We start from the raw sequence: 20,856 nt of genomic DNA, 5'->3' as shown, positions 1-20,856 counted from the left end.
GTTTCAACCTGTTGCTTAGAAAGGCTCAAGGATCTTATGTATGTGAATACTCCACGCAGGGTATTATCTTCAGCTTTTCCGAGGACTGTGTGCAGGCCTGGGGATGAAAATGTGGATTGACAACGTGCAATTAGCGGGGAGAGAGGGCATTATCCTGTCTTATTACCAAAAGTACTCAGCATAGGTTAGACAGAAACACATCTATATTGTTCAAAATGACTATAGTACTTGCAAACAACAAAAGATCTTACAAATATCTGAGGCTTGGAAGGTGTTGGAAGGCATCTTGATCAATGTACACGAGGTTGTTGGCCTTCTCAATTCTTCTGCAAAGAGAAAATGAAACATCAGGGGAAATATATCAATATATTGATCTTAAAATATCTGTGATTGCCTCATGATGTAATGGCACTATACGCTGAGATTTTCTTTTTGACAGTAGAAGATCTGCACAATTTCAAAGAGCAGCCTACCACAGACTGGCAGACCTCACCACCTTTTGATATCAGCAGTGGTTTGAGAATAAGTTTCAGGCTGACCAGGGAAAGAAAGGGACAGTTAGATAAGAAGATGGAAAAGACAAAGGGAGATTTCAAATGTTCCTTTATCTCTATGAATTCTACAGAGCTTACCTGAAACAAACTGCAAAACCTTTGATACTTGCCTATAATGAATCTTTATAATTTTCTCCTTTGAATTTAAATTGCTCATTACTTACATTTCATGTAGTTTGGGAAGGTTGGAAAACACATTTGCTTCTATGACCTCCAAGGCATCATTCTGTGAGATCTCTCTGAAAAATAATTTAAAAGTCCAGATATTTCAAGCCATGGTGAAGTAGAGAATGGACAAGTGAAAATTTCACAAGGCACTTCTTCCTAGATTACTGATGAGTTTCAAAAATAAGGTGGATATCGGATAAGAAAACAGACCCCAAACCCACTGATGAGCTGCCACCAAGCCAAACAACAGTCAGGAACAGACATCTTCTGAGGCTCAAGTTTGTATCTGTAACGGCAGTCCTGCACCTCCTGCTGTCATCATTCCCTGTGTATTATAAGGCAGGGCCCATCCATCATTGGCTATTGGATCTCTGACATCACTAATTACTGATACAGATTTAATGAAAGCTTTTAACTTGGTGAATAAAAGAGAGGGTGAAAGGCGACTGAAATAGAGAAGACAGCTAAAAAGTTCCCAGGAAATATGACACAACTTCAGCAGTAGGACATGATGCTGTCTTGACCTGACGTAAATTACGGATATTAAAATTAAGCCACCAGCAGACACATCCTTATTAGCAGGAGCTGGAGACCACAGAAGTGGTATCCTTCCATACCTTGGAGAAAACCTTATTTGATCTCTTCTGTATACAATTAATGTCCACTTCCAGCCACAGAACTGCAGAATAAAAACGGCCAGTTTTCTGTTGTCAACACACCAGAATGCATCTCCTGCTCGTCCAGAATACATATTTTTTTTTTTTTCTCCCTTAATCTGTGGGATGGCAAAGAGGTGGCTCAGGCTCTGGTGTAATTTAGAGCTCAGGAGTTCTCCTGGTGAATCAAGGGGTAATTACTGCAGTGCAACCTGTCCTGATTACGTCCCTTATGCTGGTAATGACCAGGAAAGTTGAAGTAAAGACAGCTATGCCAAAAGATTGCCCACTGCCATTTTTGGAAATGGTGCAAAAATGCTATTTACCAGGCTGAGGTCAGCTGTGGGAAGTAAAATTTGTAATACAGATATAACTCGGTGATAGCGTGATAGTCTATTGGATTTTAATGGCAAGGTAACTGTGCACATTTTCAGAATGAAACCCTGGATAAACAGATTGCAAACTGGCTGGCACTTGTTCCTGGATATCTTGTTCTTTTGAAATTATATTGGTTGCAAATAGATTCGAACAGGCCTGAGGTAAAACAATGGATTGTAATGATAGGTGCAGAGTCACATAAATAATCACAAAAATTATTACAAGTAATATAAAAAGTATTTCACTTCTTTCTAACAACTGCACTGCACCTGACAAATTACATGCCCATTTAAGACAAACAAAAGCCTTGCAAAAGAATATATGTTGCTCATCTGACCTTTTCTGCTTTAAAAAATGCCTCAGGGGTTTGATATTTTTTATTTTAATAAGAAGCTCTCCCTCCTGTTTCCTCAAGGTATTTACAGAAGAAACCTAGCTCTTCTCTGCTCTGGGAGCTCTATACTGACTGGACAACAGGAAAATAAAAGTACATGAGGACTGGCAATAGGTGCTCGGTAGGGTACTATGACAACTGGGTTTGTTTAGCAGTGCTGAACCACCAGCTCACATGTGAACATGTTCCTCTGTATTATTTAGGTTTCAATAGCAACAAAATTCTTCGACTGAGACTGGGATTCCTTCACACCGTGCAAGGTCCACAGCCATTGCAAGGGATGTTTCAAAGACTTTTTATTCTCTTCCTGTTTTCTTTAAAAATAATGTATTATAAGATATATGGTAGAAGCAATCCCCCCTTATGCTGTATTTATATGACAGTACAATTCACTTGCTTAACTACAGTCTAGAAGATTGGGAGGTGTCTCAGACTTTTAAGATTTGGTTTGGTTTTGCTCGTGCTCTTTTTGGGTGGTCAGCAGTATATTTGCCATTCCCCACAATCTAAAAATCAGTTGTCTAGAAAAAAAAAAATTCACAGAAAAAGCAGAACATTTAATACCAACAAATCCATTTAGCCAGAAGAGATTTCATGCCACTAAACAGCTCAGGGAAAAATGTTGCAGATTTGCTGGCCTTATACAGGCAAAAAAAGTTTATTAAGAAACCACAATATAGTAGTGACCTCACCCGACAGATAGGGCTGTTGAGGGTAATAATTTTTTATAATCCAATCTGCTATCTAACTTTGGAACAACTTGGACTATATACCTCTTTTAATGGAATGTTTAAAACTGAATGTTTCTGCATCAGGAGAGTGTTTTGGCTTCCTAAGAGTGGGATGAGTTATGGGCTTTGTTTTGGTTTGAGAAATCGAAGATGCAGATCTGATTAAAGTAGGGCATGAGCAGGCCATGACACTTTGGAAGGCTTAGAGAATACATGGTTAAGGAAGGAATGAAAGAGAGGTAGGAAGATAGGAATCCCTAAAATGTTTTTACAAGATTAAGATTTTAAAAGATTAAGTTTTTAAAAGATTAAGTTTTTAAAAGATTAAATTTTTAAAAGAATTAAATAACACTCGAATGAGGGGGGCATTTCAGAGATTTGGGGAATGACTTGGCTTTCATTCTAATATTCCCATTCACAGGTACAAAGGCGATAGTAATTTTTTTTTAACAGGTAATGAAAATATGTCCATTTAAAATGATTTTGGCTGTCTTCCAGCTCAAGCAAACAACTACTGCAGCCGTTGTGGTTATGAGCCTCTCAAGACAAGTAAAGGGAACAAATGGGAAACTCATCAATAGCAGAAGGCAGTAGTCCTTCTGGTGCTGGGCTTCGTTCTCTGTGTTCATGGCGTTGCGAGGAGTGAGGGAAAAGGACAAGACCCTCTGTCCCCTGCAATGAATTGTGCATCCTCTGCTACACCCTCTCCAGGAAATCCTGTTGTTGATGACCTTACTCATCATTGGTCTTCACAGCTGAATCCCAGTTTACAGCATTAAAGTGCTGTTTTCTGACAGAAGGCCATTGCTATTTTTGTCCTTTGAGGTGTCCATATATGTGTTACAGGCTGTCATTCAAATAAGAAGGATCAATTAAAAAAAAAGCATTCGGTTTATGAGATCAGTCACACACTGTGAACAATGGGCAGCACTAGTCTGGGTTTTGGTTGCATAATTTGTGTGAACAATTTATTCATACCTGGCAAAAAAGGCACACCCTGCTCATAGAAAACCGAAAGAACGCTATATTGGATACAGGTATCTGGCATTAATGGAAAAACCACCGCTGCTCACATCAAACAACCAACTCAGCAGACTCAGATCCTCAGTGGAGGAGAGCAAATAATACCTGCAGCAGCAGCTACAAACAGAAAAAGGGGATTGCTGGCTAGTATTTGTGCAAGTGATTTGTCTTACAGTATAAATACACACAAACAGATGATTGCTCATAATGCATATCTTATTATATGTCATCACGAGAGAAGATGGGACTGTTATTACGTTGTTTGTTTGTAATGAATAATACTATTAGCTCTACTGCTAGCTATCATAGCAAATCCAGATGGCAATTTGAGCATCATTTCTGATGCATGCAAGCCTTTGAATAGATGGTATGCAAAACAATCGGGGCAATTTCTTAAAAAAACACAAACCTCCAAAACCCCAAACCACCCAGTGGCTGCAAAGTGCTTAGGCATCTGCTAAGCTTAGTTTTCACTGCATGCACAGCTCTATTGAAATCACCAGTGATCCTCAAAAGCATAAATTGTTTACTCAAACACAGCCTAAAAGAGGGAAAACTATTCAATAAAAATGTTATACAAAGGCACAAAGGATAATTGTTTTTATTTTTCTTCAAAGAGAACGTAAGATTTTAAGGTGTGACAACATCACATGACTAAGGAATTTCCTCTAATTTGACACTAATTTAGCAAACCATAATCGTTATTACCCATTCACAAGCAACTGACTGCAGTGTAGCATTTCCATATGTGATAGCCAGAGCCGGGGACAATAGGGAAAGAGAAAGAAAATGAAGAGGAGGAGGAAGGTGCTGCCTAGCGGCAGTACAGTCTTAGCTTGGTGTAACCTGCCTGCAAGGCTGCCCTTAGGCAGAGCTGGGGGTACATCTTCATGACATCTGTGACAGAGCCCAGCATGAAGCACAGAAAGCAGTCCTCTTCAAACCAGCTACACTCAAAAACATGACCCATAAAAATCAAGATACATTGAAATGGCCTTTTAAACAATTCTATTAACAAGGAATTTATAGTTCATGGCAGTTTCTTTGTAGTCCTCTAAAGAAAAAGTCTCTTAGACTAATCAAAGTCTTATAGCAAAAGCAAGACTGTATTAAACTCACAAACTAATGGTCTTGCAGCCAAGTGGTCTCACATTTCAAAATAATGAAAGAATAAAAGACTGGACATTTATGTATCTTTTATGATAAGAATTCCTTTCAGGATCAGAGCTGGGCACACAGACAGGGACAGGGTCATTTTTCCCCTGCTAGGAAATGTGCCTATTCAAAACAAATATGTGTGTGTGTATGTATGTATGTATGTCTACAGATATAGAAGTTTAATATAGATGAGTAAGTAGAAACTTGCGTCAAAAGAAGAGTAAAGCATACGCATGGCTGAAGACCACCTTAGAGGCAGATCACAGCATCAGTCCCTTGCATGGTGCCCAGGGACGTATGCTCTCGAGCACGAAGACCTTGTAATACAAGCAGTAGGACTGACACAGAGTAACTGGTGCCCAACTGGTGAACTTGGCCGCATGATGACCACCGTAAATGTGGGATTTACGGATTTCTGTGTTTTCTCTCCCTGTGGCAGACTGGCAGAGGGGGCTGCCCTGTGTGTCGAGGTTTCTCAGGCACTTGTTTGGTGCGTGCACCTTGCAGACATGGCACATGGTGTGAAGGGGGGATTTCCCCCTCTCCAGCCACACTGCCCTCCTCTGTAGCGCTGGCTGTGACCCACCCCCTGCAAACTCCTGCAGCTTTCCTGAAATTCCCTTCCAGAGCAGGTACATACATGGGCTATACACTTGATTTGTTCACCTTATATTTCCTGCTATACATCCCAATTGGGCCTTTTGGCCTTTTATCCTCAGCCTTTGAGGCAGTTTTTTGTGACATAAATGTCTTGTGGATTCCAGTGAACAATTTTTTTCACTCTATAGCTACCTGCAATTAGCAGTGATACTGGAGGTATCAGGTACTGATTCCCAGAGCAGGTGGCCTCGTTAGGCTCTCTGCACTGCAACAAATCAATAGCTTTGCATTGATTTAAGGGAAAAGGGAAGAAAAAAAAAAGGCCAACATTTTTTATCTTTTTCCCCTTCTCTTTAAATAAAAATACTCTTTAGAGCAATTTGCCAGGTAAGTTTTACTCGGCGGTTTAACTGATGCCACAATTTATGTCAAGCTTAAGAAGGAATTAGCAGTAGTGTGGTGTCACACAGGCAATCTTGCCCAGCATTCACTGGGTGAGCACCTGTGGGAACAGCCTGCGATGTGTCTGAACTGAAAAATTAAACACCTGGCTATCTCTGTCTCCATGTCGTAGATGGAGGAGCTCTTATTTCTTTCAGTCTGGTCAGAAACAAGCCAGTCTGAAATTTCCTTTAGAAAACTACCCTCTGAAGTGACAGCAAAATGCTACTACATTGATTTAAACAGGTTACAAAAGACAAGCTATTTTTGTTAAAAGTATTAGCGACTTTTGACCTTTTAAAAATAGATAGTTGACACTTTCTCCTGCCACTTTCCTTGTGAACATGAAAAACTTGTCTCCCTACCATGATTTATTGAACACCAGGGAGTTACAGGCTAATATATCTTAGCAGTTATTGACATTTCAAAAATGAATTCAAGCACTGACTCTTCTCATCATCTCTTTACTTTGCTCAAGATATAGACACATGTTGTACTGACCTGACTAAATAAGTGGGATACTCATTTAACCAGCTGAGTATTAATAGTGATTTCACACTTAGAGCAAAATAGTGTATATGTAAGTCTTTGAAGGAGATTATCAGGAGGCACCAATACTGTGTCTTCCTGCCTTTCTCCAAAGGGCATGACACCATATTCTCAAATAAATCAATGCAGGCATGGGAAAAATAAAATGCAAATTTCCACACAGCAGACGGAAACAAAGGAGATTTTATTTCTATCGGTGCTTTAGCACCATGCCAGCAATCCAGATGAAAGTCTGTTGAGAGTTTGGTTGCATCAAATTAATTGTCCATGTAACAGTTTTAAATTGGTCTCTCTAATCTGAAAAAGCGTGCGATTAGTCTGCAAAATTGGAACTGATAACGACCAGATCAAACAGCAGAAGCCATATCATTATAAGAATTGATTTTATAATCAGTACAGTTTGGGGGGATATCTCCTCATACCGTAGCACTAAGGGGATGTATTATACTAGTTTTAGTTTATTGCCAGCAAAGCTGAAAACGTGTGAGCTTTGTAGAGTCAAACAAGCAAGGACTGGGTTTTTGGAGGAAACAGCAGCTTTCTGCAGAAATGCTGTCTCCACGCAGGCAGCCCAGAGAGATGGGGTTTATAACTCGGTGGCCTCCAGCTGCTGGGGCAGACGTACCTGCTGCCCCCTGCATTTGGGCATCACTAAATTTTACCTTTGACTATGAAAGCTTGTAGGGAAGGCAGAAAAATGTCTTTAAAATAAAAACCCCCACCCTGGCAATGGCACTTTTTTCTCAGACACGATGGGCTCCAGAGGATCTTGAGACCACGCTGGCAGACAAACATGGTTGTTCAGCTGAGAAAGGGACCTCCTTGTTCAGAGTTGCTGACAGAAGCTTCATGCTTTAAGGAAGCACACATGCACAGGAGGCTTCTTGTTCATTGCTAACTCCAATGTGCTACAGAAATGGGAAGATCCAGAATAACGAGTGCCTCAGATATGCACAATTAAAATTTTAGCTAAGAGGGAAAATTGTAAAAAACTCCCTCTTAGTCCTCAGTTCTGGCATTAAAAATCTTCCCAGGCTTATGAGTATTCACTAGAGCAAATCATGCAGTATGTTACACCCACTTCAGTGAAAATAAATCTCCATGACTTGACCCATCATGAGAAAAATATTAGCATTGCCTAACATTAAGCACAATCATGAATACAGACATTATCTTACAGCTGCTAACACCATCCAGTACATCTTTCAAATGTCCTCCTGAAGGAATTTAGGTTTCTCTTAGTCAATGTCACAGTCTCCCTGTGAAATACCTTTTACCAACACAGAGATTTTATTCTGTCTTCTTTTCTGTTTGCATTCATTCTTCCCTTCCATAAAAACTACTTATTGTTTTTGTGGTTTGCATCTAACTGAGGCCTTGACCCTACAAACTCTTATCCCTGAGCTTTGGCTCCAGGCTCAGCCAAGACCCTACTGCATAAATACGTGCATGATTGGGGCCCTCAGATATAACCTACCTGGGAAAAGGATATTCTTTAATACTTCCAAAGTTAAATCCAAACCTCTGCCTTGTAACAGACTGCCAAAGAAAACACAAGCACCAGCAAGAAGCTACTAAGTCAAAAGCTTTACAAAACAAGTATGCAGCAAAGGTTATTTATCTGATTGAGATACTGTGCTATAATAAGCAGAAAAAATTACCATTAAGCCCAAATCTGAAGGTTCTGTGTTGGAAGGTGCAGAGATGACATACTATACAAACATGGGAATTGCATACAATCCCTAATGCTTTTGCCAAGTGGCTGATGGCAGCAAAGAGGAGCCTGATTCAGTACATGTAGAGCCTTATTTGACAAATAACTGAACAGCTCTCCACTGTGAAACCTTGGAAAATCACATGCTTCCACCTGAGCTCCCCTAACACAAATAACCCTCTTCATGAGCAAACACTGCAAGGCTGCACACAGATAAGAAAGTCTTAATAGGAGGAAAGGAACATGTCATAAAACTTGGGTCAAAATTCAATATATTAATATGTTTCTATGTTTGTGTGTGTATAGACACAATATTCCAATAAAAGCAATAAAAATAAGAGAGCCATGGACACACGATGGTGCTTACTCACTAAAATCAGCCAGCAGCAGCCTTTCTGCGCATCTAACCCCATTTACAAGGAAGATGCTCATGTACGCCACGAAGTGTCTCTGCCACAACTATGCTGTGTATCTTAGGCTTGTAGAAACGCCAGACAAAAAAAGACTTTCTGCTATTGTCTGCTGTTGATGTGCTTTAACAAGAAAGTCCTCAGACTGGACTCAGCCCTTTGATGGGGAGCCCTCAGTACAGATTCCCCCAGAGGAGTCTCCGTAGGAATGAGGCAAAACCCTTGAGAACCCAAAGGCAATTCCTGGCCACTTGGGAACAACCTGTTTCTCCTATGTAAGAGCACTTTGATCTCCCTGGGAGCCCTTCTCCTCCACACTATCCTGGGGCATATCAAACTGGGGACATAGAAAGAAGTTGGAGCTAGAGATGATGCAAAAAACCTTATCTGAAGTAGTTCTTCCTTCTTCATCAAGGGAAAAGTAAGAGGAATCTTTCTTTCCAGCCACAGTGCTTAAAGATGGAGGCTGAACAAGAAACGTGGTTTGAATAAAAAAAAAGATGTTTTCTTTAGAAGTTGCTGTGTCTATTCCTTTGCTGTACTGCACTGCATATACTTATGATATTTTTCTGTCTGGCTTCCTGTATTGATGTAAACAAACTGGAACTTACAGTGTTTTCACAGCACGCAAGCCTGGCAAACCCTTTTTTGTTTCCAGTAAAACACTTTGAAAAAATACTACTGATGAGGTGGAAAACAAAAATCCTGAAGAGATCCCAAACCACAAAAATTACCATTTGGAAAAGTCATGTTGATGAAATACACTTAAAAAATAAAAAAAAGAAAATGAAATCCATCATTTCTGATTACTATCATTGCTTTAGTTGAGACTGAAGGAGATTTCAAACTCTGCAGCAGAAGGCATGGACATCCATTGGTTTTAATATATTGGATCTGTATTTACATTAACATTCTACATTTTAGAGGACTGAATATTTTTCTGTAATTTTAAATAAATATTGTGTCTAGAAAGCACACAGCTCAATACACAAAGGACACAGAAGTACACACACGCAAAGGCAATCCTGTGAGAGCAATTTAGTTTTCAGATTTAAAGGAATGTTTTGTGTATGTTAAATACCAAATTAAAAAATAAAAGGCAACTGCTATATTGTTTCTTCCATCAGTCTGAAAACAAAACATGTATTTTTGGAGTATTTTAACAGGAAAATGAAGAAATAAATATAACACGTATTACGGACCATTATCAGAGCTCACTCTGAAAAATATTCTATCCTGAAGTTACCCAAATCCCCAAGGATTTGGGCTGGATCCCTGGACAGGAATGCATATTTCTTCCATGCAGAAAGGTACATCAAACAGAAAGCAACCAGTAGTACCAGCACACACTTCATTTTTCTACACAAAGGTAACAGGGTTTCATTATATTCTTTCTATTAGTTAGAAGATGGCTTTGCGGGATGGCTCTGGTTAAGAGACGTGGAGGGGAAGAGATTCTCCAGGTGAATCCCTTGTTCCCCATGTCCAGCTGGGAGCCTTCTGTGAGGGCAGATTAGGCAGCAGCTAAGTACAAGGACTTTTAATTTGTATTTTCCCTGGGGGCTAAATTACTGATAACATGAAGTGGGTACTTCAAAATGGTAGGCTCGGGACTTGTCTCTACAGTGGCACCTGTTTAACCTGAAGACCATGCAAAGCCCCAAGCCAGATGTATCTGTTTCATTGTTACAGTAATTTTATTCGCATTTAGTTGATCCTAATACATTTAAACACACTTACTTTTTTTTTTTTTTAAGTCACACACACTTCTTCGTAATCAATTTTATATCTTATTTTCAATTAAATGAATGCAACTCTGTGAGCACAGAAGTCTCAAGAAGCCATAGAGAGAATACTACATTTATTTATGAGACCTGTTAAAAGAAATTCATGTTACACTGTGGCTGTACTTCTGCTCACTTTTTTCTTTATGTGCTGCTAAAGTAAATTTAAGGACATTCATCCAGTGAAGACTGAGAGGGGCAGAGAAACTCACGTTCACTTGGTTATGACCTGAACTCAGTACTCCTATCTCCCATCCAGTCCTGTGACTCTCCTAGACACATTTTGCCTCATCATTCAAATTGTCCAGAAGGGTAGCAACAGGATGCATGCTCTTATATCCTCCTCCTCCTCAAAGACGGGCAGATGGAGACTTGTTACGAGAGCTAAGATTTGTGCATGACATGACTAGTTAGTAAGGTGCCAAAGGAGAAGAAGGAAGACCCCCATTAAACAGGGAAGAATGCCCTTGATTTTCCTTTGGGTCAAATTTAGTTAAAAATAAGGTGAAAAGATTCTATTAGATGTGACTGGCAAAATCTTCCATTTATCCACGGATGAGGCACACCACAGCAAAAGCAATCCAACCTTCCCACGGTGCCCTACAATGGAGCGTGGTCACCCACTGAGACACAAGCTCTGCTGCAGAGCCATTTCAAAGTCTGGCCAAAAGAGGCTGCTGCTGAAAGCCAGCTGCAGCAACACTAGCTTGCAATGAATCACCATCTCCTGAGGGCACAGGCTGAGATCACGGTCTCATGGTATGCAAGCCATCAACGTACCCGTGTGAAAACAAACCATTCATCACATGCAGACTGGATATGAACAAGTGACCTAGAAATTTGGGGGGTTACAAGTCCTATTACCCTCTGCCTCAGTCATTCTCCTGTCACATGAAGCTTGTTGTGACATATTTTGTGTGGGCTGCGGGGTGTGGAGGTGGAGAACAACCCAAAGTCTACTTTGTCATTTAGTCCTAAAATTATGCATAACTCACTCAACAGTCAAATAAAAGAACAAAATGACTGTGAAAGAGGAAAATGTGGTAGCAAGGGACAACCTTCCTTGTTGCATATTGTATCTTCATTTGAATTCCAGAATAAATCTGAATGAATTATATTTTTTAATTTGTTTAACCATGCTAATAGTCACCATGCACTAGTGGTTTTAGCAGTATTTTCTCTTTATATGTATGACTCAAGAATTACCATAGCAACTTGCTTCCTAATTAGCCTTCAGTTACTAACAATCAATACGATTAGACAAGGTCAGCACTGGAGTAAGCTCTATGGATTTTTTGAAAAAGCTACTGAGAGTCAATAACGGCAAGAAGAGGAGGAGCGGGCTCCTGGACGATCTTCCCCAAAGGATGGTTGCAGTTTTGCTATTACTCACTCTCCTATGAACAAAAGGAGCCATGGCAAATGAGAGCTTTGCCACTCACCCAGACTGTAGAAAGCTTTTAACCTGCCAATAAATTCACAAAATATGGAGAATAGAAGCACCCTTAGATCTGCAGATAAAAAGACACATTACTCTCACTTTGCTGGGACTGATGTTGACTGCACAACATCAAAATCAAGAATAAACATGTCATAAGTTTTTATCAATGTAGCTACATCTGAAATCAATCTCCCTGTGTGGGAAGGATCCCTGAAACCTGGAATAAGGTGAGGCTGGCCAGTTCACAGGAAGATGTTCCCTGGGACTTAAGCCTGTGCAGTGCTTAGCTGAGATCCCATTAGGAAGTCCTCCCTCTAGTGATCTGAGCGATTGCCCATCAGTGACACAATTTCCCCCTCATTTTTACAGCCCGTTTCAGTCATTAACATGTTATCTCTTACCCTGAAAGCACAGTGCCTGGCAGCACAGTAGGATGAAAACATAATGTGCTATTCAGAGGTACTCCGGGTCCTGGGAATACAAAACTGACTCCTCGGTACTGACAGATGAAGGCTCATGAAAAGCCACTTTACTTGTTAGCATGTTTAAGTCTGCTACCAAGAAACACAGGCAAAAACAAGCTTATTTTTAAATAAACAGTGTGTGTTGTCAATTATGCCTAGGCACGCAGCTGTCGCAGATGAACTATGATCTATTTACTTTCCTTTGTAAAAATGTGTTGCTGCTTGGCTTTCTCCTCTCTTCCCCGTCGGAGGTTACCTCTCCACTGCGGCTGTGCCTTCAGTGTCAGCTCATCCTGGCCCGCAGTGCCAGGTCCTTAAACACAGGTTCGGGCTTGGGGAATGGAGGAGTCAAGATGTGGCACAGAGTGAAAATGTAATGACAAGACAGTCTGCATACTGCCGTGCGATGGCACTTCAAGCCATGAGTTTTGAGGCAATATGTCTTGACCTTCCTCTGTACAGAATGCCCCAAATAAGAACAAAGTGATTTTAAGCTCCAAAAGGGCATTTTTTTATTAGAATATAAACTAGGATAATTAACTTTAAAGCAGAAAAATACAAAGGAAATTGGCTAGATGGAAGAGAACGGAGAAGAGCTTATACTCCCTCTCCCCTGACATCCAGTGCCTTTGAAGGTTTGGAGTTCCTCAATGATTTATTCCGAGTGGCAGTAAGCTCTGCCCAAACCTCCTGCGAAACCCCATTCATCACCTCTGGGGCAGCTCCCTGCTCCCCAACGGTCTCTGAGTGGCACATATCCATCTCTGGCCTGTAAACCTCCTGCCACTTGTAGTACTTCAAAGCTGCTCCCCTCTGAACATGCCCGTTACCCCGCAAAGGGAATACCCAATCTCGCTTCCTCCAGCGAGCTCTACCGCTGTCAGTTTTCCTAAAGAGCATTATCTAATTCAGAACAGAAGTAATAAATAAGCAAATCATTTTCACTGTATCATGCTTGCCCCTTCTCACAGTACAGATGGGAAAAGCCAAAATCTTAAAAATCCAGCACAAGAAGTCTTAAAAATAAGGAAAATAAAGCTGAGAAACATATCATCATAAAATCTCATTCAAAATAAAAGATTGACAAAAGGATTAGACATATCTAATGAGCACCTTCACTTCATAATTACACTAGAAAGGATAAACATTTCCAGATAAAGATGTAAATCTTTGTGCTCTTGAGCAGACAAGCAAGATGATGCTTCCAAATAAAAACGACTAGTTTAATTCAGTCCACAAGTGAAATTCTGCATTATTCATTGTTTTAGCGGAGAAACTTCACAGCACAAAAGCAACATGGAGAGACCATTCCAAGAGTTTGCGTTGAATAGCCCATTATTTATTAGGTGCATTTCTCCTCCTCAGAGGAGAGCACCCTATGAGATTGACAAAATATATTCTCCATATGGATGAGCTATTCCGTAATGTTTCCATAAACATTCTCTTGAATGTCCTCCTTCAGCAATTGGCATCAGCACCTCTCAGGGACAAGTTCCTTCTGAACCAGGAAAATGACCAGCCTGTCCCCATTCCCAGCTCCTAATCCTCTGCTGACTGCATTGGAAAATGCACAGACACCAACAGTTTTTCAGCAGTCTGCATTTCTCTCACAATCATTTGTAATTTCCATCTGTGGTGTTGGCTCCCCAAGCATTCAAAATATTTTATGGCTTAGAGTATCTCTTCCATTCTAAATCCTAGCAATTTAAATCTTTTCCAGACTACTCTATGTGTATATATACACATATGCCTGTATGCAAGTATACATATACATACTATTCTACCATGCAGTAAGTAGTTTACTTACAAAAGGTACACCACTCTTACTTATTTTTAAAGACTCAAGCACATATCCGGAACTCTTAGTCAAAAACATGTTCCTGCTTGAGAAATCAAAACAAGTATTCACAGTATTTTGTGAGCAAATTGTTCTTGGCTTGGTCATGAAACAAACAATGGGCACAACGAATCTCTGGCTTTACACCTGGGATGAATTGGGGCCAGCAGTGTCTTTGATAGAAAAATCAAAATGCAGCTCACTAATAACGATAAAATGCTCAGCTGCCTCTCCACTGAGCAAAGCAGCCATCAAACTAATGATTAAATCCACATCAATCATTTGGCATAATAGAAATAAAGGCCGTGCAGTATAATGTTGTCAGAGAATCAACATCTCTTGCTTAGAAAATAAATGTCTTGACTTCATCTCAACATTTGTTTTCCATAAATGCTAAGGTTTGTATCAGCATTTGTGTAGCAAGGGGAAACAATCCTTCATTGCAACAAGCCAATTCCACTAACATTACTTCTAAAACAAACAGAAAAGCTAGATAAAATTAATATGGGAAGGTGTTTCTGAAATCCTCCTGAAACTGAATTACCATTTCCACTCTGGTGCCAGCCTTCCTCCTTCTAACAAACAATATTTAGTAGTGGCAACAATAAATATTGAAGAAAATCCCATTTAGAGCAAATCAGGCACAATTTCAAGTAGGTCACACCTTTTGCACTTACTCATTGGTGCAGTCAGATACACACACAGGATTAATAGGAAAAAATCCTATAAAAAACTGTTTTGTCATGAAAAAATAACTTTCCTTTCTAATTCATATTTTTTTTTTTTTTAATAGCAGCACTTTTTAAAGCAAACCCAGAAGCTGGATATATCTGGAAGGAGATGGCACTATGATGCCTCTCAGGGTATGCCGTCACCCGAATTCCCACAGACTCACACCAGCACAGCACCGTGGTGCAGCGGGAGCAACAGAGCCTCACCAGCCCGTCTGTCAGGCAGAGGAGGAGGAGGTGCTACATGTTTGAGCTGAACAACCAAGTGAGGTGCAACTGCTGTAATTCTGAATGCATGTTTCCTCTCAGAATTGCTTTGCTATTTGATTTCACACAAGAATGTAGGTTTTTTGGTTTTTCTTTTTTCTTTTTTTTTGGCAGAAAGAAGCCCTTTTATAATAATCCTCTTACAACTCTTTAAAAAAACATTTGTTGACCTTAATGCTGCTTACTTGTATTAATTTCATTTTAATCTTGTGTTTACAATTCTCTTCGTTTTCAAGTCAATACATTTTATTCTGAATTCTTTCCAGAAATTTCAGAGTTAATATGTAATTAATCTACTAAATACAATTACTATTTTTTTTACAAATTATTTAGGGATATTAGAACTGAATATACTTATTTTAATAAGAAAAGGGTAATTATTTAAATCAGAACAATATTCTGAAACACCATATGAGAAGAACAAGCTTTTGCCATGTATGAGCTATGAATTACATTTGAAAACATAAAATGTAATTAGAACCAGCAATTCTGAGTTCTCATTTCATTTTCTGATATACGTACTTAAGTGTAATAAATGTATTGCTCAGCCAGATAAGAATTATTTTATGTTTCTTAGCAAATATGTATTTTTCTATTTACAAAGTCACTTAGAAGGTCACTGATTCTACTTTGAAAGTACAAGAATCTGATAATAAACCGTAACTTGAAGCTTCCTTTACTTCAAATTAGAGTGAAGGTCTTGGAAGAGAGAGATGGAACCTGAAGAAGTGACACTTTTTTGGGAAAAAATTTTGACTGTGCTGGCAGCCATCTTTCTTACATTTTACAAGACCGGTTCTGGCCCCTCTTGAAACAAAAAACCCCCACAAAAGCCCCTGAGATGAATCTCAGCAAGTTGGCCACTAAGCAAATGTGTCAGCATCTTCAATATGCATAAAGGATATCCCGCAGGAGAAAAGCAGGAAGATTATAGTATTAATTCTGTACCATGGGACGACTGTCAATTCTGAGGCTCCTTGCTGCATTTATCAGTTGCAATAATCAGCTTCATGCCTCTGATGCAAGGCCCTAGAGTGAGGCTGCCTTCCAAAACTGAATGATTTGGAGAAAGCGAATATCTCTACATGAACAACCACAGCATGCCAAATCTGAAGTCCATCCAGCCCAGTATCTTGCTCTAGCAGTGGCAGGGGAGGCCCAGAAAACAGTGCAAGAGCAGGGCAAGCCTACTGAGAAAGTCCCTCTGAATACTTAATCGACTTTTTTTTTGGTGATTTGCAGCTCAGGTCTTTGTGTTTGGTATGTTAACAGGTGAGACACATTATCTTCCCCAAATTTTACCAGGGACACTCTTCATATCAGCAAAGTCTCGAAGGAGAGTTTCCCAGCTGAACCATGTACTGTGTGAAGAATTATTGCCTTCAGTTTTTTCGGTTTGTCACTTACTAGTTTTATTTGAAATTCTGTCCCTCAGTTATAGTATTAGAAAGGGCAGGAATAATCATTCCTGTCCACCTTCCCCATACTAAACCTGACTGTACAGACCACTCCAATATCCCCTGTCAAAGGTCTTTCTTCCCGACAGGGGAGTCTTGTCCTGCTCCATTATTCCTCAGGTGGAAATCATCCATGAATGTGTTCATCTTGATGAGTATTTCCTGGTTTGTTCCCTATCCTGTTCTTAATAATTCCTAACATTTCCATTTAGAGACTTTTTTTGACCATGGGGCTGAGACCTTTTTTTTTAGAAATGTTCATTTGACCCTCAAATTTCATTTTGAATGAATGAGACTAATTCAGAGCCCACATTTAGATATGCAAAAGAGCTATCTTCATTTAGCTTGCCCTTAGTTTTACCTGATCTGTTTGTGTAGAGGAAGGCAGAAGAACATTGGCTCAAAGTTTCCTCCTAAAGAAGAGTGGAAACTCACACAAGCATTTGCCCACGTTTTGTCTTTTATGAATTCAGGTAATCTGAACAGTATGTCACTGGGGAGAGGCATTAAAGCATTTAGCACACATTCAGGCAAGTGGATTTCCCTTTTCTGCTTTACCTGTCTCTGTGTCTAGACAACTGTAAAGCAGGGACGAGAATGATGTCCAAGATGATTCTTCCATTAAATACTTCAGTCTCTAACGCTGGCTTCATACCAATGCAGTTAACAAAAAAAGATTCTGCTAACAGTTCATTACCACAAAACTCCTTCTTGCTCAACAAAAGGAAGTAATGACAAAATGTATTTTCTTTTTTCTCTTTCCAAATCTATTTTATCAAAGAAAGCGAGCATCAAGATACCAAATCACAGAGAAAGAATTATGGAATACTTCCTTTCTTGTACTCTAACATGTTTCAATTAAAATATGCAAATATTAGCATGATTTTCTGGGACTTTATAAATAGAAAAGTTAGCAAATGTTGATATGGACCTATGAACTGATTTTACATTTCCTAGCTTCTTCTTTTAAGGGCTTTTACTTTTTTGTGATTTTGTTCCTCCCAAGCATTAGCAAAAGATTGAGATCAGCTTATGCATTTACTGAAATATCACAAAGCTGTAATTAAAATTTCTGCTCTTTGACATCAGCAGTGAGTTGCTGACATGGATAATAAATGTTTACTTCACATTTTTGTAATTGTGCAATGGATGACAACAATAACTGCAAGTGTAAGATCTCTTTCACAGATAAGCTTTGGCAGGGAAAAGCAGAATACCAGGCGATGATGCAGCAAAACATTTATATATTATAATAAAGCCACCTAATCTTCGTTCATTACTTATTATTTCAGAGCACAAGGCATAGATTCTACTTCCAGGAAATAAATTGAATTAAGAGCACACCAGGCTTCCTATGTATGCATACCAAACACTTCAGTTTGCTATCCAAGGGATGATATTTGTAAAGGCTGCAGAAGGCTCATCTGAAGTAATGGTACTCCTTTGAGAAGAAAACGTACCCAAGCTGCTCATGGCCACGTGAGAGACAGCAGCAGAAGGCACTGCTTTGCCTAGCTCCTCCACCAACGATGTGCTACAGGACCCCTGGGAGAAGCTCACATAGCTGTTCGCCTTTCAAATCCCATTTGTGGGAACCCGTTTCAAAGGGCAGAGTGTAGCGATGGGCAAATGAAGACTGACACCCTGGATCCTGTTGGGCTAAGGAAAGCATACAGCACGTATAGCAGAGGATAAGCTTTCTTTCATGATTTTCCTGCTGAACCAGAGGCCTGAAGTGCAAGCAATCCCTCCAGTATAGAAAAGAGCCAATTCAAAACCACTGATCACCGTCAAATGTGGACAGTCAGCTGGGACGGGGGCATCTGGGACTTGCGAGTCCACCCGCAGGAACCAGGAAGCCTCCCGTGATTGCTCACTGCCTGACCACCAGCCTGCAGTGGCTGGGCAACCTTTAGTGCCTGCTGACTCGCGCAGGATTAGACCAGGCAGACAGTGGGGAAAGCCCTGTATCATAACAGTGGCCCCATTAAAACATTTATTCTTTGTGATGTCAGCCTGAACTTTGAATTTCTTTGCTTATGCTGGTTATTCACCTTAATGTTTTTGAACCGTAGTCCTCTCTTCCCTGAGAGAAAAATGCATATTTAGACTAATTTAAATGCATTAAGTAGCATATTTATTTTAATGCCTGGCCCTTAAGATGCAGAATGTTACATATAACTTCCTATAATGTAGATTAGAATTTAATATCCATGGAGGTGTACCTTGAGAATATACCCTGGAGTATTTATTACCAAAGTACGACTGTTACCTGATTCAGTACATATTTCGGTACACAGAATGCACTGTGTCCCCCTTTCACCTTAGGGATGTAAATAAATATTTTGGTAAACATGCACTATTTAACTTATATATCACAGCAGATCCTGCAAATCCATATTTTGCTTCTTGCAAAAAAATAAATAGGAGATTTATCCAAATGATGCAACAAAATATAGAAACTCCTGCCTATAACCAATTTCCAAATGTCTCAATTACACTGAATCCTAACCATTTTCTCAAAATAGCTTTAATGATCTTATTTAATTACAGCCTTTTGCATACCAAATGAGGCAGCACACTATACACTGTGCAAGAAAAATTGGAGAAGCTGCAAAATACTGACCAGCTTTCTTGGTAGCAGAAGACACAGACTGCTCATCCTTAGATGATCATGCGATTTCTGCCCCCCCCCCATCTTTTTGGGCTGTATGCTGCCAAGTGTTACAGAATCACATGCTGGGGCTGAATGAAACTGATTTCAGGAACGCATGGAATGGTGGACATCTCTTAGCCGTTTCAGCTTTTTTGGCTAATGCTGAAGAAGTTCTGGGAGGTGAATCCAGCAATTTGCCAGGTTGTTAGAACGTGCTAAATAAAGTGAAGACTTCCCACTATGCCAGATTCTCCTGATGAAACTTTTACAATCAAGCCAAGAACTTTCCTCCTTCCCCACTCGAAGTAAGAGAGATACGCCTTGATTCAGCAATGTACTTTAACATGTGCCTCAAAATACTCTACTGAGTAGTCTCCACTGTCCTGAAGTACCTCACCTCAGTTTAGATAAAACATGAAAGGTAACTCAATCTGATCTAATTAAGTCAAAGGAAAGCGTGACCTGCCTTTTAGCCTACAGGGGCAAACAGGAGAGATTTTAGCATCAAACATCAGATTTGTTGTTGTATATGAAATAAGCTGCTGCTCATGTATCTAGGTCACAGACCAGCAGCATTTCTTCATATGAACCATCACTGGACCAACAGGCTCAGCAAAAAAACATAAAAGCTTGAATGCACTTAGTGATTAAGTAAATATATGATTCTGAGCTATTTCCTCTAGAAATTAATGAGGAAGCTGTAGATAGCTCGTGCATATATTCCTGCTGTCTTCCATAGACAGAAAACTTCAGTTTCCAGTGGTGTCAACTCTGGCAGATTCCTTCAACCCTAAAAGTTTTATCTTTCCAGGATTTTCAGAGCTTATCAAGGATTTAGCTCATCAAGCTCTGTTAACCATAGCATGGTTCATGTTCTTAAAATTTGTCTTTGCCAAAATCTGTTAAAGAAATGCCCTTCTCCTATTACTCCAAAATACAAAACAGGGCCAATAATGGTGGGCTTTTGTCTGTGACATCTTCTAGTTCAAGAAGTACTTCACCCACATGGCTGAATTTCCTTGGGCCGCATACAGGTTGGATTTGAGAGTGAATGATGAAACAAAGCCTTATGTTTTAGCTTAAACCCTTCAAAAGTATAAATAACTGATGATGAATTTTCAAGGGGATTGTGCCTCAGGATACAAATGTGAAGCCTCTTTGGCTTGCACAGGGTAAGGCAATCAGACCAAACTTCCTATAAATACAATGCCCGAATCAGACATTGTTAGACCAACATTCACAAATCTGCTTTGCTACTTTGTAGTAACAGAAGGAAACTTAGCACGAGAAAAAGGGAGACTTAATACTGCTTCAGACTGTCTCTCCTCCAAATTAAGCACTTTAAGTGCATGTTGAAGATGACATAGCAGCTGCAGAGCATGTTGAATTGATTTTGCCAGGTATGTGCCTGCATGGGGCTGCTTTTTACTTTAGTAACCGGAG

General features: G+C 39.8%; 1 protein-coding gene across 1 annotated transcript in view; it reads right to left on the bottom strand.

The window, feature by feature from the left end:
- FSHR (follicle stimulating hormone receptor) overlaps positions 1-20,856 on the bottom strand; it is a gene marked incomplete at both ends in the record, with an annotated part of 82,512 nt that overhangs the window by 26,734 nt on the left and 34,922 nt on the right. Inside the window, 2 exons of the mRNA XM_082307318.1 lie at positions 252-326; positions 719-793. Coding sequence (XP_082163444.1) covers positions 252-326; positions 719-793 — 150 coding nt within the window. The remainder of the gene's footprint in view (positions 1-251; positions 327-718; positions 794-20,856) is intronic.

Source organism: Platalea leucorodia, assembly GCF_965183815.1.
Source record: "Platalea leucorodia genome assembly, chromosome: 3".
In the NCBI taxonomy this organism is placed as follows: domain Eukaryota; kingdom Metazoa; phylum Chordata; class Aves; order Pelecaniformes; family Threskiornithidae; genus Platalea; species Platalea leucorodia.
The sequence above is the reverse complement of the archived record's forward strand: the minus strand, read 5'-3'. Positions and strand labels throughout refer to the sequence as shown.